Source organism: Rhamphochromis longiceps, linkage group LG14 (genome assembly GCF_057381845.1).
Source record: "Rhamphochromis longiceps isolate RC_006_pf linkage group LG14, R_longiceps_female_GT1.1, whole genome shotgun sequence".
NCBI classification, from domain to species: Eukaryota; Metazoa; Chordata; class Actinopteri; order Cichliformes; family Cichlidae; genus Rhamphochromis; species Rhamphochromis longiceps.
Window position 1 is genome coordinate 26,135,055 of NC_140570.1, and position 26,597 is coordinate 26,161,651.

The window sequence follows — 26,597 nt, forward strand, 5'->3', positions numbered from 1 at the left end:
AAAAGAGGACAAAATCTCAACTCCCAAAAATAACATACAAAAAAGAAAAATCCTTGCACACTCACTGAGGTGTAGTTGGTCTTGCCCATGTTGTGGTTCTGGTTTTGGTTGAGGTTATGGTTCTCCTGCTCTCTGCACTGCAGCCCAGCCAGGTGTCTCTCCAGGGCTGCCCAGTCCATGGTGGGCAGAGGCTCTTCTTCTACCCCTTCCTCTTCTCTGTATCCTCGCATTATCCCCACAGTCCCCACACTTCCTCCTCCTCCACCACTGCCTCTGCCACTGCTGCGACTCCCCCTGCCTTGACTGGTGCTCCGGTGGCTGGACTTAGGAGTCCCCGTGCCTGCCTGCGGTGTGCCAGGAGATTGGGGCTGGTTGTTCCTAGGCAAAATCAGATTGCCGTTTTGCTTCAGTTCATCGGGGACGGCTGCGGATGACGTGGCGGTGCGTCCGCTGGGGGCCGGTAAGGGCGGGATGGTCTTGACATCCTGGAATTCTTCAGCAAGGCTGCGACTGTTCACTGTCTTCCTGTAGCCTTCACCAGCACTGTCAGCACTCACAATGCCTTCTCTGCCGTCCCCCTCACCAGAGGGCTGTGGAGAGGTATAGTCCTCTCCATACTCACTCTCCCACTCTTCTATCACCTTCTTCTTATACTCTTGGTAGTCCTCATCTTCCTCATAGTCCTCTAAGGTAACCAGGTCCAGAGAGGGGGAGGATTTGTAGTCCTCTAAAGTAGCCAGGTCAAGAGAAGGGGAGCAAGGTGTGACCTTGTTGGAGTTGGACTCTGAGCTGGAGCGACTGGATGCGTCACTCCCCAGGTCCATGCCATCCTCCCTATAATCCTGTAATGAAAAAAGAAGAGACAGAGAAAGAGATTTAGGACTGGGGAGACAGTACCCTAAAGAAAAATGTGGTACAGGGAACATGGGCCATGTTGTTGGTCTGACAGAATCAGTGAAATGACATAAAAAAAAGGAGGCGTCAAAAAGAATTTAGGGAAGTGTGTAGACTTAGATTAGTCACACGGGTATTGTGGTTTGAGTCGGGCAACCACAAAAACTTCCTGTCCTGCAGGGAACTTCCTTTCTGCACAACATTTTGCAGTCACTGTCTCTTTTGTACTTGTTTTCCTCTCGCCTTAAATTCGCAGTGCTCTGGACTCTCCTACTCTTGCTTGTTTGCCTAACAGATAATCCCATTCCTTTTACATTCCTGTACATTGTTAAATGTGTATGCGTTAATGGCTTGACACACATAGACACAGCGAAGGCAGAGTCTGTGCGGCCAGAGATCTCAGAATAATAAATGCTGCCATTCCCTCCTACGTCTGCTAAGCTCCACAGGGACAAAACAGTGAGGAGCTGAGAGTGAGTGACAACGACATGTCAGTACACAACACACCAAACTGTGACACGAACAGATGAGTCTGGAGCGGATCTCTAACCTTGACTGCGATGCTCCCGCAGCGCCCCAGTCTCCACCTGACTGATTAGTTCCCAGCTAATGAAAACGTCGACGGTGTTTACAGCCGTCCACAAATCTCAACTTGACCTGAGCCTTCTCTCACAGAGTTAGTCTTGTCTCTAAAGGAGCACATTATCATGGAGCCTCAACACTTTTAAAGCATAATGAAAAGCAAAGCGCACCAAAATCTCTCCCAGGGCAAAGAGAAATTAACGACACATTCCTACGCGACCGCATTATGAGCTGAAATTAATTATGAAGATTGCTGATTACTGGTTTAGACCACAAGGACTTGCAGTAGTTTTGCCTCTAGCAGAAGACAAATGAGAGAGAAATGTTAACACAGTATTATCTTAATGACAAAAAGCTTTCTTGAGACATGGCCACTGGATCACACCTGTGCAGACACCAGGCATCACAACACCATGCAGAAAATATCTACACTGGGGGTGGGGGGGGGGAATGTGACTCAGCATCTTAGAGACTAGATATAAAAAGTGCTGATGTGGTGTAGAAAAATAAAGCCTCCCTCCGCTGAGGACGTTGCATTTCTGCGTGAAATACTAACAGGTCAAAGAGAATAGGAGAGGAGCTGCTGCAGGGATGCTGTCTGCACCAGATACAGGAGTGGGGACACAAAATATAAGATTTTTGTCATGAAGCACAGCAGGTGGTTCTTACCTAGTTAGAGCAATGTTATGAAAGAAAACTTTGGTTGTGTAGTGCATAGCCACTGAGGTGTTGAGACCTTCAGTTTGACTGGAAGGAGAGCAAATTTAGTATTAATTCCCTGCGTGATGAACAAGTTCAGCACAAGAACGTCTCATTAGTTTCATTTCCCAGACAGTAACAACATGTAACATCCCATAATCAGTTTCCTGGCATGAAAAGCTCCAGGAGCTTCTTTGTGTTTACAAATGAAGGGGGAGGACTTAAGGGCGCACGACACTATACCTGCGCTCTTGTGGGCTAATGCTATAGTAATTGATTAGAGCCGTTTTTAGCAGCCCAGTGCGCCATCCGTCACTGTTATGAGATTGTAAAACACAGTGTAACATTTAGGCTTGGAAATGTAGCAAGGCTGTTCGTATTTTCGGATTCGTGATCAGTTTATCAGGAGCTTACAGAAGACAACAACCTTACCGGCTTGCTCATGAAAAGCCTCACCAGGCTTTCATTTTGGTTTCGCCACCCTTTATAAGTAAAGAAATAGATTCAGGAACTGGGTGGGCTTTCCTCCCCAGCGTGGAAAGACCGCTAAGCAGAAGCAGAGTAGCCTATATCCAAGCTACGATCGCGTTTCAAAATCTCGGTCACCAATCCTTTTCTTCAAGTGTTAATTCTCATTTCCTGTAGCCTCCAAACACCGCCGGGTGTCTGCGCGTTAACGCGTCGATACACGACGGTCACGAGAGCCCGATTAAAAATAATTTAATCATGTAAAGTATTTAGAGAAAATAGAATAGAGAAAGAGGCGGAAGGCGCTGTATGAGGGCAGACTGGGGCTGCTAAAGCTGATCCGCCGTGGGATTAAGCGAGCGCAGGCAGACTATAGGCTGGATTCGGCCAACAAAATACGGGAATACATGCAAATTGACAGCTGCACCTATTCCCCTCCATCCCGCAGCAGCCGGGCGGGCGTTTGGGTGTTCGGGGTGGGTGTGGAGGCTGGCCTTTTAATTTATGCCAAAGACTACTCTCACAACTCTGTCGGTCGTTTCCAAAGGGGCATCATCATCGCATACGCCCAGTCTTTTGCGTGCGTCGAGCTCAGACCAAGTGACATTTCTCCACGCGTGGCAGCCGCACGATTACATCTGGCAACATATTTATTGAAACAGAAACACCGACTGGAACAAGACAGCACTCACGTCATAAGAAATAAATAAATAAATAAAGGCAACCCGCATGTGTTTCTTCAATTTGCACAGTCATTCATAGGCTACTCAAATGATGTAATGTTCCCAAAAAAGTCCCAGGAGGAACCCGATGCCCCCGGCAACAGCGGTGACAGAAACGCCCAGATATCACACAATCACACCGCGGATGTCACCCGCTACTGTGACCAAGCTGACCCCTACTCAGTACCACCATTATCGGTCAAAATTAAAGCCGAAGCCGGGAGATGAGCTAAAAGTAGTCTCGATGCAACATCACTGTCATTTAAACGAATCCATACTCACTGTCATCATCTTTGCAGCTTCCCTTCCACGTCTCAAGACATGGTAAAGTGTAAAATCCCAGCTGTTAGACAACGGCGACGGTGCTGACTCGCTTTACAGCAGCTTTATTCTAAGGGCGGGTGGCGGTGGGGCTGGTTTCGCTGGAGAAATTACAGACAGCCGGCGGATAATTCAGTACAGTCATCGCAACTGAGTGTGTAGTCTACCCACAGAGGAGAGAGCCGGAGTCTGAGACCTCACAGAAAATACAAACAATAACGCGGATGTCTTTAAATCCCAGCAGGTCAACGCTGCTTTCTCTCCTCTTCTTCCCGGCGCGCAGAGATGCCCAGCCGACAGTTTAGCCAGCGCTCTCTCGCTCCCACGTCAGCCGGGAAATAAATAGCCTGTGAGTAAAAGTGCGTCCCCTTACACTGTGGGTTTGCGCACGTTATAGAAATTCCACACAACGTTTATTGCCCAGTTATTACTCAGAAACAAGACTTAAAAACTAAGCGCACTACAAGCATGCCGCTGCTCCCCGACAGACACAGATCTTATATTTGTGGAGACTCTCTCTCTCTCCCTCCCTATTTAAGTCTGTCGCAGCCTGCCACTCTGAGGAGTGACGACGGAAAAACACAACTAAAGCCCAACCTTCTGCACCCACTGACCTTGCAAATGGTCGTAAGAAAGAGAGTGAGCGAGATGGAGAGATATAAAAAGGAGGAAACTATCTAGGTGAATTATTAAACATACTTCTGGTGTTGTGAATATAGAATAGTTTCAGACTTGTTTTAGAGCCCTTATAAAACTCAAGGATATCAAGAACACCCCCACACCCTGTTGTTACATCTTCTATTTGGCTTCAAACATTTACAGCAAAGACTGCCATTTTCATCTTACACTGAATTACCATTTTAATGGTACACCTAGTGCAATCCAATGCAACAGCCCGGCAATAAATCCAACCTCGTGAAGGTTATAACATTCAGTTTGTGTTGAGATCATGCCACACAGGGGAGTATTCAGGTGATTTACACTAAAGTCTGCATAGCCCCACAGCCAGAGAGCCACGCAAAACGTGTTTAAAAGGCCATTAAAGGTATAAGCAAAGTCAAAACACACTGTAATAACAGCACTTTTACTGTAAAAATAAATACTTATTCAGCTACAGCACAAAAGTGCAAGTTGACTACCAAACACTTGATTGCACTACGGGAATCCTCAGGTATGCTCACATCTATACAGCTTTTCCAAACAAGAGAAAATATTCAGTGAATGGCAGTTCTTTTATTGGGGTCAGAGGTCAGAGAAGATGTGATAGGAAGGCAACAGCAACTCAACCATTCATTACAAGCAAGGTATGCAGGAGAGCATCCTCGAACACAGATGTGCAACTTTGAAGCAGATGGGCAGCAGAAGACCACACCGAGTCCAACACCTCTCAGTTAAGAACAGGAAACTGAAGCCTTGATTCATATCGGCTCAACAAAATTGGACAGTTGAAGATTGGAAAAATGTTGCCTGGTCTGATGAGACTCTGCACTGCAGCATGTAGATGGTTAGGTCAGAATTTGGCTTAAACAACATGGAAGCGTTGATCCATCCCGCTTTGTATCAACGGTTCGGGCTGCTAATGGTGATGAAATGGTGCGGGGAATGTTTCCTTGGCACATCTTGGGCTCCTAAGTATCAGCAGGATAACGTGCCATCTTAAACTGGTTTCTTGGACATGAAATGAAGTTCACTGCACTCAAATGGTCTCCACAGTCACTGGATCTCAGTCCAGTAGAGCACCTTTAGGATGTGGTGGAATGCGAGAGTCACGTCATGGATGTAGAGCCAATAAATTTGCAGCAACTGTGTGAAGTTGTCGTGCCAATATGGACCAAAATCTCAGAAGAATGTTTCCAGCACCTTGTTGAATATATGTCATGAAGAATTAAGGCATTGAATGTGTTTTGGGCTGTTGGATAGACAAAGAAAAAAATCAGTGGCAGCTCTATTTTCCTGGGCAATCACATTTTCAAGAAAAAAATCATCAGTAATGAAAATAATTGTTACTTACAACTCTAAATTGCACTAAATCATATAATTAACGACATCAGTCAGATGGATGTAAGACAACTTTCCACTGTGATTGCAGCAGATGCTCACTTCTTTTTTGGCATGTATTAATCTGTATTAATGTTTATTTTATTTTAATTGATTTACTTTTTTCCTTCGTAGGGACGGCTTTGATTGTATGAAGTCACTAAACCAGTCAAATGAGTTGTCACACACACACACACACACACACACACACACACACACACACACACACACACACACACACACACACACACACACACACACACACACACACGCACACACACACACGCACACACAGATGTCAGCTGCGGTGTCAGAGCTGAAGAGGGGTTAACACCAACTTGGCATGATATCTCCATGTTGCATTCTGTTTCTTCTTGCAGCAGCTGGTAATTTACATAGCACGAAATCGAGATCAAGCTAAATGTCAATGATAACCCAATCTCAACCACCGCAGGAGTAAAATGCAGTCCAAAGCTTTTTTATAATGAGTGTTTTGATTAGAGGCTGTTCTGTGTCTCTCGAGTGGTAAGCCAAACATCTGAAAATATAAAAGCACTACAGCAATGATGTTGAGAATCTCTCAGTCCCTCACAGCTTTAGCCTTTCTGCACGGCCAGCTGGGCTCTGCAGAGATTTGTAGTTTTTTTTGAAGGATGGGAGCTGTCTTCCGATATGGTGCGTTGCATATATAATAGTAGCACAAAGGAGTTCATCCATATAATAAGAGAGCAGTACTTCAAAGACCCCTGGCTGAGCCTGTCCTTACACTGCAGTAGGGACAGCACTAGTAGGGATCTCCCTAAAGAGGAGACAGCAGGAGTCCTGCCTATTGGTACCACTCCATTCCCCACTGCTGCTTTCAACTCTCTTATCAGCCCTTCCACTCCACCCCTCTGCATTTCCTCCCTAATTCCCCAAACATTAATCGGTCATAGTCAAGTAAAATGAAGAGTTGTAGAGTTAACTCAGAGCCTGTAAGGCGGATAAACTGCTTTGGGGGGGTTGGGGTTATCCTGTAGAGAATTTGAAGACTGTAAGTTCACATGCTCACCAGGCAATTAATTTATCATTAATTTGTCAACAGGAGGGCAGCATTGTTTAGGTCACTCTTGCACTCACGCAGGCACACACAGGCACACACAGTTTGCTGTCTTTGAAGTTTCCATTCCTCTTTAGCGTCAAAGACTCTAAAAACAGTTTTGACATGGCATCCTACCCTTCAGTGGGTTGTTCCACAAAACAATAAAAGCAGCAACAAGCTCAGAGCCAGGAGGGCCAGATGAAGACGTCCATGATCTGTCACATCAAAGCTCTGTGATGCATGTCCTCATCACACCTGGCAAAAAAAGATGCCTTTTTTTCTGTACTTTTGATTGAGGGGGTGGTCAAAGATAGTTCACCATGCAACACTTCCATCGCCTCAGATCATTCATTCCTCCCACTCTTGTTTTTCCCTCCTCTACTTTACTAAGAAGCAGAGGTGCGGTGCCTGTCAAACTGCCGGTCACCCGGCTTTACCAATCACCGAGGGGCAGGAACACGTGGAAAAACAGCCCATTCTAGATCTACAGTATCTGGGAAAGCTTTGCTCTATCTGCCAGCCTACCAGTCCATCCGTAGCAGATATCTGGCAGGAATCACAGAAGGCCCATTACTGACAGAGAGATAAGGCTGGAGAAAAGAATGCCCCTCAGATAATACTGAAAAGTCAGGCAACATCTTCCTCTGCTTATATCTGTCTCACAGGCATTTAAAAAACAGGGAGCTCCTGACAGTCAGCGAGAAATTGAACCTGTCTCTGGCTTGTCAGGAACTCACTGACTCCAGTGGAGAGACACCAAAAGTGACCTTGGAGGATTCTCTCTTCTCCCTCTCACTTCCTTCTTTTCGGGGACTGAGAAAGGGAGTTCACCCTGAAATCAAACTCTGACTGAGCCAGCTGACAGAAAATGAAGCATCAGAAACATGACTGTGGTACAACCTGCAGATGGGAAATGTCCTGCCTGGTTATGAGTAACACGGGGCAAAAAGAGGCCAGACACTCAACACACAGTTCTTTCACAGTGTCATGTCTTTTTTAGGTGAAGAAGACACAATCCTGGCTGTCATGAAATCTTTATACTTCCCTCATACCCTGTCCACACTTCTACTACCCACTTAAAGCTTTTGTGTCAAGAAGTTGTGCTCTTTACTACGGTGAGTACATATGCAGATTTCTACCCATACTTCGGGCTATGTTGTTACCTCCTCCTCAAAACTGTAACTATATAAAAACATTAGCAGCTCAGCTTAGGTTGCTAGTGGAAACTGTTGAAAACAAAGGCAACTTGAAGCAAGTAAGTGTAAGCAGTCTTCAGTAAAACACATCTAGCAAGGCCATTATCATTGCACAGCTTCTCTTCAAAACACACTGCTCTCTGTCACAGGGAATAAGTTGTGACATTTACACAGAAACTGCATAGCAGTATAAAATGATAACAATGAAAAAACAGGAAATGTTATAAATAACTATAGCTCTATGAATAGTGACTGTGCATCACAAATAAATGAACAAATATGAGCAAAGTCACGTAGGAGAATATAATCAAACATGCAAGAACACAGCAAAAATTGTAAATGTTTAAGACTTCAATATTTCCAAACTGCTGCAGCTCCCTAAGAGTGTCTATTAACACATCCAAAGTAAAATGTTCTTTGGTGTTGGCGTCATTTGAGTGAGTTTATAAAATTAGCTCAACTTGTTAGAGATCTCATTACACTCAAATTCAATTTTTTGGTCACACCAGCAGCGATGAGTCTGTTTGTCAACTGCAGGAGGAAGGAAACAATGTGCAACACTCGTATGTAGTTGGGTGGATTCGTGGAAGCTGCCCATACCCCAACATCATAACAGCTGGACAATGACGCACTATTTTCGAGACACTAAATTATAGGTTATCACTTAACAAGGCACGGGCAGACATATAATGACATACACTGCAAGCCTAACTCAAACCTTAACCAGCAGGTGAGCAGACCTTTGGTGGGCACACCCGCCAGAAGTCTACTGGGCACTGCTCACATTGTTTTTAAAATGGTTTTGAAGTTAAAGAAGGAACCCCTGCAAAGCCTGAAATATTTTATTACTAAATTTGAACATGTTTGAAAAAGTGTTAAAATAACTCCACGAGCAGCTGCTGTAATACAATGACTGGGCAGCCTTTAAGCTTAAAGGAGCTTGATTTGAATCCATCCCAGACCAATTCCTGTATGTCATCCCCGTCTCTCTACTCTCCTGTCTCCTTTTATCCATCTTATCCCCCCAAAAAATGAACTTTAATTCAACACTGGACACAAATTTCAATATAAACCTAAATATTGTGTCAAATGTAATAAAAAATACATAATAAATTACAAAACACTGATGTGATGTGTTACTTTTGAGGCATACTCCTATTCAAATTACAGTTCAATTCTGCAATATAAATAAAAAGCGTTTCAGACTAAATTGTCTGGAAAATCAGTTAAAAACCTATTAACAAAAGAAAACAACAAGACCAGAATATCTCCAGTACACGCTAAATCTGATCATTCAAAATATAAGCATCACATTATTGTAAAAGTTATATAATAATATTATTTTTTCTTTACAGAACCTAAATTACAAAATGTATTAGGCAGGCAACAAAAGGAGCAGATAATAAAATAACATGTATTCCATACATGCTACATCACAATGAAGCGTTAAACTCTCCCGTGCAGTTCTAATACACCCCAAGTCATTAAAGGACGAGTTATTTACACCGTTATTCATTTTAATACATCAAAAGCCTCTGAGTACATACATCTTTTTGCCACATTTCCTGCAACATGCACACAAAGTACCACACAAAGCAGTTTGTGCCCTGAGACAGCAGCGGCAGGATGCAGACTGTGTGATGATGAATAGTGATGTCAGGTGGCAACAATAGAGGTTGGATCCGTAACTGGCCGACTGACCCACTGTTCTAAATAGAATGGGTGGCCAAACCATTGAGCCTGGCCATCAATCTCCTTCCCAAACACAATGATGATTTACTCCATTCAAATTACTGGGGGACTGAAAGAAAAAAGTCTGTGTGTGTGTGTGTGTCTGTGAATTTCTGGGTGTTCTTTATTTCCCAGGAAACTATATGTAAGTGTGTGTATGTGTGCTGTGAGGCATAGCCCTGCACTTCGTATTGTGTTTCTGAAATGGTGTTTACACAATCTGTCGAACCCCGATGCCCGTGTCTGACTGCAGCGCTAATACCTGACTGTAATATATTGATCTTCCCTCCTATACTGTATATCCAACCAACAATTTCACTTGCTAACGAAGTGTGAAATGAATTGTGAGAGCAACATCTTGTCCAACGTACATACAAGCACTCACAGCTATTAGATTCATTTAAATGGGAAGCACGTCAGGTTCCAGTCTGCAGTGTAGCATGTGCAGTGTGGACAAACTGAGACCAAATTTGTTTAATCTAGCTTGGTTTATAGGATAAATGGCTCGCTCACAGTGGTAGACAGTGTTTTGCACAGCTTAGCATTCATAAAGAAGCTTTAAATCCAAACTAGCAATTACAGAAAAGACCAGAATATGTGCATATGGCCATAACCATAAAGAGAGATTGGGTGGGAACTCAGACAGTGATAAATGTGAGGAAGGAAGAGTATATAGTGTTACAGAGGGGGAGGAGGAAGACAATTACAGAGATGTAGATGTTGAGGAAGATGAGAATGTCTCTAATGATAATCACTGGCGAAATCAGAATGATTACAGCCATGCTTGTGCTGATGAAAATGATAGTTTCTAACACCATAGTTATCAGTGAGAGGATGATCACGATAACAAACATGATTAATCAAAACCAATACGGTTGGCATACATCTAAACAGCTACAAAGTAAAACTAGAAGCCTGCTAAATCTAGTCAAAGATCGTTATGCTGCAGGGAAGCAAATTTCAGACGTAACCTCCCCAGGGGGACTGCGACCAGCAGAGTTGGAAAAAGTCATCCAAGTCATTAATGAAGTTATGACCATAGTCACCGCTGTGGCAAAAGATCTTAATCGCTTGCAAGAGTCGAGGACCGAGACCTGCTCCCGACCTATTTAGTTGACGGCGCACTAATGCTAATTAGAGTGAAAGAAGCAAAGGTTTGTAATCTGATCAATTAGCTCAGCCAGGGGAGGCGTCCTGTGGGGCCGTGGAAAGACTCGGGCTCAGGACTGTGGAGAACATTTTCCTGAATGCCACAGAAGACACTTGAAGGTTTGCATGACGGTCCTAATGCTCTCACTCCTCTTTACTTTTCCCCAAAACACACTCAGCTCTCTTCTTCTCTTTCTGCAACATGGCAGAAAACATCCACGACAATTTAAGAGTCAGATTATAGAGACAGAGACTCTGAAACTATGTCAGGTCCCAATCCTCAGTCTCTTTCGCTCACTCGCTCTCTGATGCCGCCTGGCACCCCTACTCTGTGGTTTCTGCGCCCTGTCAGCAATACAGCCAGACAGAGATATGCATCCACACTGCCCTGTGCCCATCTCCACGCTGTGCAGTGCGCATATGTCCACACAATTTACTGCCCACACCAAATTCAATCACTTCTCTGGTGTTTTGTGCAGGCCTCGCACCTGCTGTTCCCAACCTCCTCTCATAAACGAATAAACATCCAGAGATTGGAGAGGAAGAGAGAGGAGAGGCAGCGGGAGGTGATTTAAGGAGCAAATTAAACTAGGAAGGACTGAATGAGCTGGAAAAAGAAAGGAAATAGGTTGATGGGTGATATGACAAAAGGAGGCTATTCTATTCTTTGCAGTGAATCTTTTTCACCCAGTCGAAAACAGGCCATGTATTTCACACTAGTCTGCAGGTTTTAGAACCAGTCTGGCACTAAAATGAGCACTGATGACCTTCAGCTTATACCCTTTGAATGCATCCAAAGTGTTCTTAAGGTCAGCTATACTTAATTAGAAAGTTGCAGTAATACATGAATGGTACACTGTCTAAATTGGTTATTGATGTCTCCCAGAATCATTCGTAATAACAGAAAAATACCACAACTAATAGTAAACGTATATATCACTGTTATAAGATATATAAGAACCACAGGAAGGCAGAATTGGGGATCCAATGACACAGGCCCAGTCCTGTTTGTATACTACTTGACAGAGGCAGTAACTGGCAGAGCTGCAATCACTGATTGAAATGAAATACACTGTATCAGCGTGAGATGTGCCTTCATGACAAAGAAGAAGAACAGCAGCTGTAGTGTCCTTGCTATACTGTCTTGTCTTGAGGTGGCAGCAGGTGGCTCTGGGATTTCAATACATCTGACAGGTCGCTGATGTAACTTACTCTGCAGTGTGAAGTATTATCTTAAGAGCTTTAAAGGTTCAAATAAATGGGTAAACATTGTGTTTTTAACATTTGCGAAACCTTCAGCGAGACCAAATGCAACCTATTTTATCTGGCATGACCGATCAATTATCACCCAGACATTTACATTAGTTTAAAGTACCCTCTATAAAAGCAGTATTTCCAAAATGTTTTTTCAACAACAAAAATAAGAAAAATTATGCATTTTAAAATTTTAGACAAAATAAAAGTTGACACAAAAGTGTCAACAAACACAGGAAGGTGTTTTTTCTGCATAAATCATATTTGTTTAACCCGGTTCTGTCTAAAATGTATACCAGAGTCCATCCACACACGAATTCCAAGAATCCTTGCGGTAATTAAAGCAGGTAATTAAGTACTTTGTCTAAACCCCAAAGTTCACAAATTAATGACACACTGAATGATTCTAAAATTTTATCAGCATTAAGACAAAAATCTGTGCTTGAGTGCTAATTGCCTCTCAGCAGTCCTTTAAACACAGATTCCCCTTTTCTCTTTTTTGATTTTAGTCAAAAAAAGGAAGTTTTTAGACAAATATATAATTTTTGTAGTTTTGCCTCTGCACATCACCACACTGATCAAGCGAGATACGATTAAAGTGGAGACTTTCAGCAGTCCTTGTTTTGCATATATCATTTTCCAAGGTTCAAAAGTAATCGGATAATTAACTGATGAGCAATTAACTGATAAATTAAGTAGATAAAAGATCTAGAGTTAATGCCAAGCGTTGAGCTTGAAGTTTTGGACTTTTCACTGGAACTCTCTGTATGAGGCCCAAAGAGATGTTGATGCAAGTGATGGAGGCCATCACTGAAAAAAAATAAACTTTTGGAGAAACAGCAAAAACTGAAGCAGACCGATTTAGAATCGTTCTTAAAAAGAAGGAAGACACTGATCAGCAGAAGAGTGAGTGAGTGATAGCAGAATTATTCCCACAGTTAAATGAAACAACTTCACAATATCCAATCAAATGAGCAGTCTTGAGGAGGTAGGCGAAGTCTACAGTCAAGAGACACCTTTATGGATGTAAATACAGAGGGTTGCAAGGTGCAAACCACTGGTTACACTAAAGAATAAGAGGTCAGATTAGACTCTGAGCCTCCACATTAATGGAAAAGAATTCTTTAGACAGAAACCAATATGATCTTGTGCCAGAAGGATGGACAGAGAAAAGTGCAGCAAAGGAGAGAAACGGCTCATGATCCAAAGCCTTCCACATTATCTGTCAAAACTGGTGAAGGCAGCATTATAGCATGAGCATGTATAGGTGCTTTTGGAACTGGGTCAGTAGTAATTACTGATGAGGTGATTGCTGATAGAAGAGGCAGGATGAATTGTGAAGTGTACAGGACTATACTCACTGATGAGACTCAACCAAATGTGCTTCACAGCACACATGGATAATAACCCAAAGCAGAGTGTAAAAGCAACCCAAGAGTTTCTCAAGGCAAAGATGTGATATTCTTCAATGGCCAAGACTGTCACCTGATCTAAGCTCAACAGAGGATGTTTTTCAGTTACCCACAGGCAATTCCAAGACTAACAAACAAGCAGCAACCAAAGGTAGCAGCAGTAAAGGCCTGACAGACCATCTCCAAGGAAGAGAGAGCATTTGGTGATGTCCATGAGTCCAGGATTTTGGGGCAATCAGTGACTGCAAAGGATTTTCATTTAAGCATTAAAAACAATCCTGATATGTTAGCTAGTCCAGTTACTTCTGAGCCTCTGAAAATGGGAGGCTAGGTATAAAAATAACTTTATTTCCTCAACAGTCTGTTCCAATTTTTTATTAAACTCCTAGAATGAAGCTGAAAGTCTGCACTTAAACAGACCTTGAATGTTTGATTTGAAATCCACTGTTGTGGTGTATCAGTGTTCAAATACTGTGTATCGGGTAAAACCAAAAGCAGTCTTTACATTTAATTTAACTATCAGCCTCTTCAACAGACAAGCTGCAATCTTGGGCCTCTTTGTTTATTACCGTAATTACAGAGAAGAGCCATGTGTTTCCCAGTGACTCGGATGGTTAAGTCTTATTCTGATGCATATGCTGCAGGGCATCATGCCTTTCATACTTTTTACATATTAATAGTTTGTGTCCTTAAAAGTCTTCTTCAAGTTGTTGTAGGAGAACATTGGCATTTGGACGATACAAATCCTGATACTCATTTTCAATAACATTCCTAACTGGACTTCATTTCCATCTTCTAAGTCTCGTAATTGCAATGACGTCTGGCTTTGATAAAGGGGATTGGTTTAATTTTTCTCTTATCATGTCTTGCCAAAATTTAATTGATTTTTGTTTAATATATTATTTTTGTTTGGGGAGCATTGCTTCTGTGTATATTCTTTCACTTGATAGCTTATCTCATTATTTTTCCAAATTCCTAAAAGCATGCAAATCAAAATGATTACCCTTAGCCTATTAGTGTGCACAAACTCATTTACGTCTTCCCTGCTCCTTCTCCCCCAAAGCAGCATTAGATATCCATGTAATGGCTCTCTAATGATTGGTTTTCGTCCCGTGAAGGATAATGGGGTCAAATTTTCCTTCAATATTTTAATCTAAAATTTCACCACAGTTAACGGTAACTTAGTTTGTCTTTATGTTATAAATGCTATGAGAGCTTCCTTAAACTGCACTTTTGAGGATCTTTAACACATTTTTTTCTTATAATCTAATCTTAGTTTCAGAAATTTGAAAAAAATTTGTGAAATACATACGAAGTTTAAACTTATACTGAGCTGTCCATTATTCAGCATCTGTGAATGGATGTATTTTGACATTTTTAAAAACGGTAGTCAGCAGGCTTTTTTGATGTAATAAGCTTTCTTCCCCACAGGAGATCATAGATTTTCAAAAAAAAGGAGAGTATTGCACAGCTAATGGTCCATATCATCACTCCACACTTACTGTACAGCATTTATGGTAAATGGATTGCATTTATACAGCACTTTTCTTGTCTTACTGACCAATCAAACCACTTAGCATTACAAGTCACTTATCGAACTGACAGCTGCAGTTTCACTTCTTTCATGTCTTTGGCACAAACATGTGGATCATCAAGGATGAGATTTCTAAACCGGAGCTGTTGGAGCCTCTGGTGCTGCTGGCCAACAGGGTACCATTGCAAACTGATATAGAGGGGTTAATGTTAGGCAGGGTTAGGGTAAGGCCACTGTTAGCTGAAGATGAAGCAAGAGGACGTGATGTGATTAAGGCATGTGATGAAGCAGTGAGATAGGAGGAAAGGCACGAGTGTGGAAGTGAGTTTAGGGACTTTAACCCTTTATTGACCAAGAGTTATACAGGCCTAATGGACTTATTTTCTAAACGTAAAATTACAAATTACTTTCAGGAACCATTTGAATTTTCTCAAAATGGTTATGAAGAATGGTAATACGAAGCGCACACGGTAAAATCTAGGTGGAACTGACTTCTTCTGTCTGTGTTCAGGGAGTAGTACCTTGTCACACCAAATATCTGTATAGAGGTTAAATGTTGGTACATGATGATGGCTGACATGATGGAGAGAAGGAAGGTCGATACGTGCAGAAGAGCACTTGGAAGGGAAGCAACGCCGGGAGCATTGGAGATGGATCCAAACTATTCTATCACTGTGTAGAGAAAGAGAAATGAAGAAAAGGTAATCTTTAAGGAAGAGTATGTAAGAGTAAGAGTATATTGTGAAGGTGAAAAGAGCATGTGTGTGTATGCCCCACACTGTAAGTTGGATGGGGTATACATATTAAATAAGGTGGATGCGTATGCTCCATCAGTCTGAAGAGAAAGTAAAATTCTGAAGTAAACTGGATGAAATGGTAAAGTGTCCGCAGGGAGGTTAGGATGGTGATTGCAGCAGACTTCAGTGGACATGCAGGTGAAAGGAACAGAGAAAAGGACAGATGGTTGCAGACATTGCAAAGAGAGGGTTGGTGGGACAGAGGGTGTGATGGATTCAGATGATCTGCTGTGGTGACCCCTAAATGGACCAGCTGACAAAAAGCAGTATCGTGTTTGCATCACAACGACTCCTGTAACTACTGAAAATCTAACAGAACCTAACAGATAATTTAATTGCAAAATACTCACACACAGAATATGCCTTAAGAAAGTAGCCTAATGATACAGTAATTGAGATGACAGCGAGGAAATGAGATCAGATTATAGTAGTTTAAATTATAATGGACTTCTCTTTGAAGTGGATTACATAATACAACAGCGATGATTAGAGCTAATCCACGACCACAGTGCACGGATGATGGAAGAATCAGTGAATGGATTGCCAGAAAACTACCAGAAAACTGTGGTTTGGTTGCTGTAATTACATCTGTCATTTGTTAATAAAGCCAATCTGAGGAGATTGGGTTAAAAAAGAACAGATGTCCACAAACCTCTGGTCATCTTAGTTTTGCTATTAACTAACAGCAGGGGAACTAGTAGGGCAGATAATCATAGGACTGCTTTCCATGAGCAGAATTCCTCTGTTCGTGATTTCAGTGATGCTATGACATGTATTTCATTCGTTTAAAATACATTCATCAAATGCACCTGCAGAAAAAAAGTTACTTCAAGGTTTGAACATTTTCTCCACATAAAAGTCATTAAGTACGCAGGGTTAGTCCAACCTGAACCACTGAAAGAGCCATAATGGTAGCCCGCCACTCCAGCAGAGAGGCATGCCCTGTTAGAGGCACTGCCAAAAGCAGCACCTCAGCCATTTGGCAGAGAATACACCACAAGGAGGGCCTTATCACGATGAGCACCCCCTCGTAAAACTACTCCCTTTCATTTGTCACATTCTTCCTTCATCAATGAAGCACTCATGTCTTTTTTTCATCATCCATGGCCTCATTCCTTTCTCTTTCTGCTCTTTTGTATTCGACATTCACCATCTCTTCATCTCTCCCCTCCAGACTCTCTGTGCCATCACTGATGCTCTATGCACCATCAGATGCTGCTGAAGAGGTTGGGAGGGTAAATAGGCATGAGGGCATCAAGCCCACAGCTCCCTGGCAGAGAGAGAGCAAGCAGTAGGGCATCATCAGCAGAATATCGAGAAAACTACCCTGACAGAAGGAATCAGACAGCAAATGGACCGTGTTGAATCATTCAAAAGCTACGCAACAGGGTACGACATTAATACGGGAGCTGATAGGTGAACGATGTGCATGCGCTCGTGTTTGTGTATGTGCGTGACTTTGCAGCTGTTTACTGTACTGTACACAACACTATCCAGCTAAGGAAAATGATTATAAGCAATGTGGAAGAGCTTCTGATCTGCAGCATATTCTGACTGTTTTAATTTACAGGAAAGGGGGTCACTGGGAGTTTACGAGAGACAGGTCTGTACAGTGTCAGAAGGATCGAGGATAAAGGCTTTAAACTGCATGTTAATTTACATTTGAAAGCATTTGCTGTACATCAGTGAATAAACAGAATTCTGTTTTTGTACGTGTGTGTTATGTAGGAGGGTGAGATGAGGTAGGAGGTAAAGACAGCACAAGCCTGTGTTCATTTTATGTAAACATGCTGCAATTTTAATGGACGCTAAGGTCCTTAGCAGGCTCCCCTATGAGAAGCGACAGGGATGCAAGAGAGGGAAGGAGGGAGGATGGGGAAGGCTTTCAGACCACTTTGCTCTTTTGAATCTGTCAATTTTGCCCCGCTTTTCCCACCCTGACTCTCGCCTCATCTTCCCATCTCCTTTCACCTTAGGTGTAGTCATGCATGTTATCACTAAGCTGGCAGCAGTGGGAGGCTACAGAGGAATTCTTATGCCCGAAACGCTCCCCTGGTGGCATCCAGCCCTCCACCTCTCCATCTCCATTTTTACTGCCATTGCTCCACAGCTGTCCTCCTCTCTCACTACTGTAACCATTATACCATTATCTGTTCCCTCGATCCAATATATGTGCATGCCATGACCTCACCTCACCTCTCTTCTCCTGTCCTCCATAGTGACATAGCTTCATAGCTATGTCTCTGAGCTGGAAACCCCCCGATAAGCAGAGCGGACATCAAACCGGTGTGACAGGCTTGTATGTCTCCCGCCACCAGCAGCCTCCTCCTCTTAGCGGAACCAAAAGGCTGCAACTAAATCCGCAATTCTGCAACCTTCACCTGCTGGTGGTGCTCCATTATACCCCCTCCCCCTAGTTCATGTGCCACTCGGGGCCAGTCAGCCAATGGTCCTGTAGTGAAAATGATGCAACCTTGAACTGCCATGCTGCAGTTATTACCCTCAGACAGGTAACCACAATTCAGTAGTCATGGGCATGCCACCATCATGTACTAAGAAATACCACTGAGTGAGCTCCAGCAAACAAGCTGCAGTACAAACAAAGTTTTAGTGGCTTATGCCACTGAAGTGAGTTCTTCTCAGCTTTGCTTATAAGCACATCAATACAGTAAGTGCAAATGGTTTTAGAAGAGTGGCATACCAATTTCTCTCAGCACGTGGTAATCATTGATTATCCTCTCAGTTAGTCATATTATTTGTTTCAAACCTGCAAAATCAAACTGTGCTTTTTCTGAACCCACCTGTTGTTATGGGAATTGGACCAAATAACCAGAGTAGAAATATCTTGCATGCCTTAGATCACTATGTAAGGGTTTAAAAGCATTTGTGAATACCATGTACTGTACTTTAACAAAATTGTACATCAGTCTTAAGCAGTGGGAACTTTGTAGTTCTGTCGCATAACAAAAACACATTTTCTCCTATTTAACCTCATAAACTCTATAACTTCAGAAATATGTTTTATTTGCTCAGCTTCTGATATGACTGCTGCAATTCAGTGGCAGTGGCTGAGATTGTGTCTGTGGTTATAAAGACGTAAAAAGCATATTTTAAAAAACCCACCAGCAATGCCTTGGTCAGTGAATAATTAGCTAATATTCATGAATGGCTTTGATCCAACACCATGCCTTCATGATGCTCCACTTTTACTTTTTCTTTACATCTATAAAGGCTTCCACGGAACGGCACAGACTGAAAGATCTGTGATTCCTACTAGCAACAAGGAGAAACAAACCGGTGAGAAGAGTAAACAAAATATTCAACACTTTTTTGTAAAAGCATTGTTTTTCTTTTCTTTTATCTTTTCTCGTTTCTCACCTTGTGTTTATTTGTAGGTTATGTGGAAACAAAAAAAGATGAACTCAAAAGAGTAATGCAAGTTTGCCTGAGTATCTTTGTGTGTGCTTTGTATTTGGAGATTACGCAAGGGTTAACTAAAATAGACTGCATATAAATAACATGCCGCATTGATTTGCTGAAAAAGGATATAAAAAGTTACAAAAGTACAGTTTGTCCTTGAGTCTTTTTATATATGTATATATTGTGGTCCACACACTCACACAAGCCCTTCTGCACAATGCCACACAAAAAAGAGTAACAATCTAATAGAAGCTGAACATCTTCTGACACATAATCTTGAAAGTATAGCATTAGATTGAGTAACATGTAAAGAAGCAGGGAAAAAAGCAGAAACAGGAAACAGAAAAAAAAAAAAAAAAAAAAAAATAATATATATATATATATATGTGTGTGTGTGTGTGTGTGTGTGTGTGTGTGTGTGTGTGTGTGTGTGTGTGTGTGTGTGTGTGTGTGTGTGTGTGTGTTTCAGAGGTTTACAACATCAGCGAGGAATAGGAAGGAGGAAAGAAGTAAGTTTTGAATAACCTCCAGCATCCCGGTGCAGTGTGGAATAAGGTGAGGTCATCTCTGGGGGGAGCTGAGGCTGAATTCTAATCACAACAATAAGGTCAACAGAGTAATCCCTGTCCGCTGAAATGTCACTGTTTCCCTGCTCCGACACGGCTCCCCATGCACAGCATCACAACAACCAGCTATCGATCACATACTAATTAGAAATGCTGTATGCTGTATAGGATACATGGGACACACAAGTGTTGACAAAGCTGCACACACAGGCACACTTACAGTGGGGGAAGTAATTATTTCAGAGCTAATGACTTGCTGCAGATATTTAAGACTGAGAATATTTATTTTCTGTCTAAACTACAGTAATACATCATATTGTACAAAATTATATGTTTGTACTGGATGTGATGTGTGGATGTGCCTGAAAAACAGGCCTGAGTTCATTCATTTAAAAAAGTATATTAAAGTATACAATGGGGGAAATAATTATTTTGATCCTCTGCTGAATTTGTTAGTTTGCTTACTTGCAAAGAAATGAACAGTCTCTAATTTTTATTGTAGTTTCATTTTAATGGAGAGAGGCAGGATACCATTATTATTATTTGCATGTCACTGAGTGAAAAGAGCATGTGAGACAGAAAATTTGGATATGTAAAGCGCTTTGGGGTCCTTAGGGACTAGTAAAGCGCTATATAAATACAGACCATTTACCATTTACCATGTAAAAGTAGATTATATGAATAAATCTTTTGTCACTGTGTAACGATGTTAAGTGGGGGGAAACGTCAGTTTCAAAAGTATTATCCTCTACTGTAAATATAAAATATTAACTTAATGTTTTCTTTAATGTTTCCAGGTACAGACACACAGGAATCTCCTGGTAATCAAATTCACAAATGTAGTGACTGGTGTAATCTTATAACAACAGTTCAGTCAAGGTCTGGGATTACTTAGTACACCTGTTCAATTTCTTGGTAACGCAAATATGTGATTAGCAAATTACATGGCAGAAATTCAGTGTATTTAGGCATGTTCAGATGACCTGCAAAATGGTGTGAGTCTTATAGAAACGTCTGCTCTACTGGGATTTTCCCACACAACCATCTAAGGTTTACAGAGAATGGTCCAAAAAAGAAAATGCCCAGTGAGCAGCAGTTGTCTTGTGCTGTACTCTGATGCCAGAGATTCAGAGGAGAATGTTACATACTTGTTACAGCCAAGATATGCAGAAGAGCATCTCTAAATGCATAAGATATCAAACCTTAAAGCAGATGGACTCCAAAAGCAGAAGACCACACCGGATGCCCCTTCTGTCAGCTAAAAAAGGAAACCGAGGCATCAATTTGCATGAGCTCTGATGAGTCTCCATTTCTGCTTCGACATTTGAATGGTAGAGTCAGAATTTGGAGTAAACATGAATGCGTGGATCCATCCTGCAAATGTTGCAAGCTGCTAATGTTGGTGTAATGAGTTGAGGGGCATTTCCTTAGCACACTTTGGGTTCCTTAATATTAACTGAGCATTATTTAAACATCCTACCTGAGTGGCTTCCCTTAACTTGATAGTGAGTTGACTGTACTGAAATAGCCTTCACAGTCACCAGATCTCAATCCAAAAGAGCACCTTTGGAATGTGGTGGAATGGGAGATTAGCATCATGAATGTGCAGCTGGCAAATCTGCAGCAACTGTGTGATGCTATCATGTCAATATGGACCAAAATCTCAGAGGAATGTTTCCAGCTACTTGTTGACTCTGTGCCATGAAGGATTAAAGCTATTCTGAATGCAACCCAATACTGGCCACTTCACTATGTGCTATACCATATGAAGCACCCACTGAGCATATTTATGACCAGACAAAAGGAACAGAAATCTATTCAAGGTCTGTGGGGCTCCCTGAAACTTAAATGACTTAAAGGGGAAAAAAAGAACATCTTCAGGGGTCTTGTAGAGTCCATGCTTCAGTGAGTTGAACACACACACATCGTCATGTTTCAATCGATATTACATTTGGCTTATGTTGTATTGTTATTGTATTGTATTGTATCTTTATTTGTTTCAGACATATAAAACAAAAAACAATATATACACACTACATATATTTTCATTTACAGATACGAATATATATGTAGATATACACACACACACGTATGTGTTCAGATAAACAAAAAATATATAATGAAATAAAACAAAATCGTCTGACATAATGTAACAATGTTTGGTCTGAAAAGGAGTAGGAAGAAGTATGAACATACTTATTAATTCCTACCCCTGCTCAACATCTTATTGATCCCACATAATTCACCTAATTCCCATCATCACATACTCCACACGATACACGAGGAGAACCTATATAAACTTGGCTACCGTGACTGATATAATTTGGATATAATTTGATATTTTTATACATACAATGGGTGATCATCTTTATCGGTATCATATTCTTCCAAAATCAGTTTTCGAAGTTTTTTCATGAACTTACTAATTCCTGAGCATTGCTGTAGATCTATAGTAAAACTATTCCACAGTTTTACCCCATAAATAGTGACACAAAAGGTTTTAACCTTTGACCGTGCTTTAAGAATCCTTAGATTCAATTTCCCCCTCAATTCATAGTCTCCTTCTCTGTCATAGAACATCCTCTGTATATTTCCTGGTAACGTATTGTATCTGGCCTTGTACATAATTTTTGCAGTTTTATATTTTATAAGATCCATGAACTTCAGTATTTTTAATTTCAAAAACATGATGTTAGTATGGTCTCTAAATCCTGCTTTATTAATCATCCTGATTGCTTTTTTTTGAATTTTACATATTGGTTGAAGTGCAGTTTTATATGTGTTTCCCCAAATTTCCACACAGTATTCCAAATATGGCAATATAAGTGAACAATAAAGTACCCGGAGTGATTTGGAAGGCAAAAAATATTTAACTTTACTTAGTACGGAGATGCTTCTTGACAGTTTGGCTTGTATATGCTTTATGTGAGGTTTCCAGCAGATTTTGTTATCTATTATCACACCCAGAAATTTTGTATCCGAAACTTGCTCTATTTCAACATTGTTTACTAATAATTTTGCTCCTGCATCTTTTTTACAATTTCCGAATAACATAAATGTAGTTTTTTCCAAATTTAATGATAGCTTATTTCTATCAAACCATGTTTTCAGTTTAATCATTTCTTGTGTGACAATTTCCAAAAGCTGATGTAAGTTCTCTCCAGCACAAAAAATATTTGTATCATCTGCAAATAGAATAAACTGTAGTATATCTGATGTTCTGCATATATCATTGATATAGAGGATAAACAGCTTTGGTCCCAATACTGACCCCTGCGGAACTCCACAAACAATGTCCATACACTCTGATTGATATTCCCCAATTTTCACAAATTGCTGCCTGTCTCTCAAATAACTCTTTACCCATTCTAACACCACTCCTCTAATGCCGTAGTACTCCAGTTTATCAAGTAATATGTCATGATTAATTGTGTCAAAAGCTTTTTTTAGGTCAATGAATACACTAACTATACATTGTCTTTTATCTATATTGTTGGTGATATTTTCGATCAGTTCCATTAATGCCAATGATGTTGATCTATTTGATCTGAAACCATACTGACTATCCGTTATTATTTTGTGTTTATCTATAAATTTGTCAAGTCTATTACTAAAGACTTTTTCCAGTATTTTTGAAAATTGAGAAAGTAGAGAGACAGGCCTATAATTTGTGAATTGGTGTCTGTCACCATTTTTAAACAGTGGTGTTACTTTAGCTGTTTTCATTTGTTTTGGGAATGCACCAGTTTGTAAGGACAAATTGCAAATGTGTGTTAAGGGTTTGGAAATGCCCTCTATCACTCTCTTAACGATTTCCATATCAATGTCGTCAGAGTCTGTAGAGTTTTTTGTTTGTGATTTCCCAACAATATCAATGATTTCCATTTCTTCCACCACCGTTAAGAACATTGAATGAGGATTGCGGTCAATGAGTCTAGTTTCTTTCTCTACAGAATCTGTTATATCAGGAATTGTTTCAGCCAAGTCTGGCCCAACACTTACAAAGAATTTATTGAACTCATTTACCACATCTCTCATATTAGTAATATTTCTATCATTATTTGCGAAATACGAAGGATAGTCTGCCTGCCCCGAGCCCTTTTTGATGATGGTATTTAATGTTTTCCAGATCCCTTTAATATTATTTTTATTCATAATCAGTAATTTTTCATAGTATTCCTTTTTACATGACCTTAAAATACTCGTTAATTTATTTTTATATTTCTTGTATTTATTTTCAGCTTCTGTGCTTCTGTTCATTATAAATTCTCTGTATAAGGTATTTTTCTTCTTACATGCATTTTGCAATCCTTTTGTAATCCATGGGCACTCTGCATATTTTTGTTTTTTACTATATTTCTTTACTGGGCAATGACTATTATATAACAGTTTAAATTTTCCTAAAAAAATCTCATAAGCTTTATCAATATTTTTTTCCTTATACAGCATCTCCCATTCTTGCTTGAGTAAATCACTTTTGAATGCGTTTATTGACTCTTCTGTTCTCACTCGTTTGTATTTTATTGTGTTTTGCTGTTTAACCTTCCTGTAATTGCTGTTATACACTATAAAAACAGGTAGATGATCACTGATGTCATTAATTAGGAGACCACTTATGGTTCTATTTTCTATTTCATTAGTAAATATATTGTCTATTAGGGTTGCCGACTGTGCTGTAATCCTACTGGGCTTAGTGATCACTGGAAAAAGTCCCAAGCTATACATTGTATTAATAAATTCCTCTGTCGCTCTCTGCTTGTTTGGATTTAGTAGATCTATGTTAAAATCCCCACAAATGAACATGACTTTTTGATTTGTCCTAATGAATGTTTTATCTACCCACTCCTTAAAAATTTCAATATTAGAACCTGGTGTTCTATATATACAGCTTACAATGACATTTTTCTCTTTTCCCATACTAATTTCTATTGTTACACACTCTAATATATTATCTACCGCCACCGTCATTTTTTCTACCATCTTGTATTTTAAATTTTTATCCACAAACAAGGCCACACCACCGCCATTCTTATTCTTTCTATTTGTAAGATTTAATTCATATCCATCTATTACAAAGTCCTCTCCTTTCTGTTTATTAATCCATGTTTCAGATACTGCAATTACACTGAATGGATGTGTAAATTTGCTTAAATATTCCCTTATTTTGTGAAAATTTGCATATAAACTTCTACTATTAAAGTGGATTATAGATATTTTGCCGTCGACCTTGACAGTTTTGTTGAATTGTTCTTCAGTATGATAGTAGCAGGTATTTTTGATGTTAAAAAAGTTCAGTTCTGGATCAATGTCCTGCTCTGTGAAGTGTGTTTTGTATTCCGTGTTTACTGGTGAATTTATCTCCTGATTAGCAATCCTTTGTGGTAGCAATGTATAATTCCCAGATAATGAATTAATTGATTGTTTCATCCTTGAATACGTTACGCTTTAGCTTCCGTTGTTGTCTTCTATTACCTGCTTTGATGACTGTAGATTGTTTGTCCCGCTCCTTGCCTTTGTAGTCAAGTGACCTGTTAATATTTTTCCAGATCCTGGATGCATTTGATGACCAGCACCTTGGCTTCCTCCGGTGTACCGTTGAGCTTTATAAATATTTTACAGTTTGCAGTCCAGGTGTTCTGAATTTTACCCAGTTTCTTTAGGTATCGTGCTTTCTTCGCTATGTCAGCATTGGATTTGGTTAGATGGTCATTCATGTAGACGTTCGATCCTTTTAGTTTCCTCCCCTGCTTCAGCAGTGCATTCTTGTGTTTCCTGTTTACAAATCTTATGATGATAGCTGGTTTATCACTAGCATTGTTCTTTTCTTTTCTTTTTTTTTTTACACATACCCTGCCCACAACCATAAATGAAATAAACTTAACTCCTAGATAAATCATCTCCTTCCCCTCAAATGTAATAAGTTACAATATGGTGATTTTCAAAAGGACATAGGTCCTCAAAATGTGAAATTAATGTATTTAGAACACGAGTATCAAGCAAAGGTACACACACATGTGGTACATACTCATCCATAATCACACTGTCACTCAGAGTAGCAGCAACGAGGACCAGAGAGGTGGATATACGCTCTGCCATCTTGTTCAACCCATCTAAACTAACACCTAGATGGAAAAGACAGTACTGTCATAGTAACAAAGACTGCAACACAACTGCTTGCGTGTGTCTGTGTATGTGGTATGTGTGTGTTGTGCTGTGTGTGGGAAAAAAAAAACGTGAAAAACTCAGCACAGGGGGCCTTGTCAGATATTAAAGGAAGAAACAGCAGCAAGTTACAGCGCAAAACTAAGAAGGGAATGCCTGGAGAGAAGATGCACATTTAAAAGAGACAAGCAGGAGAGCAGCAGTAGAAGTTGACAGGGAACAGAAGCATGAAAGGAAGGTAATAAAGGAATGAGAAGGAAAGATAGATGATAGATGCACACAAAGAAAAGTATAAACACGATAAAAAGACGACGTTTTTTTCTCTTTAAAGCTGGGGGCGTAGCCTAATGACTTCATTTGCGTCGAGTCTGCATTCATGTCAGCAATATAGCACCTCATATGAAGCCATGATTGATGACTCCAGCTATGGTGACATTATTAAACTGATCCAACTCATTAACATTTTAACTACCTGGGCTCTTTGGTCAGAAAGGCAAAAAGAAGGAAAAAGATGCTAATGTGATACAAAGGTATTATACAGTCATACGTTTTATTGACTTGGGCGATACATT

General features: G+C 40.5%; 1 protein-coding gene across 3 annotated transcripts in view; it reads right to left on the bottom strand.

Moving 5' to 3' along the window:
* The window catches only part of schip1 (schwannomin interacting protein 1), a 251,215-nt gene that overhangs the window by 38,427 nt on the left and 186,191 nt on the right, over nucleotides 1-26,597 (bottom strand). Inside the window, exons 1-2 of one of the 3 annotated variants that reach the window (XM_085380235.1) lie at nucleotides 3,648-4,189; nucleotides 66-842 (exon numbers count right to left, since the gene is read on the bottom strand). In XM_085380235.1, the coding sequence (XP_085236361.1) occupies nucleotides 66-842; nucleotides 3,648-3,656 (786 nt within the window). In that variant the 5' untranslated portion in view covers nucleotides 3,657-4,189. Of the gene's footprint in view, nucleotides 1-65; nucleotides 843-2,607; nucleotides 2,981-3,647; nucleotides 4,190-26,597 lie in introns of those variants that run through there. The other 2 variants (XM_085380234.1, XM_085380233.1) reach the window with 2 other exon arrangements.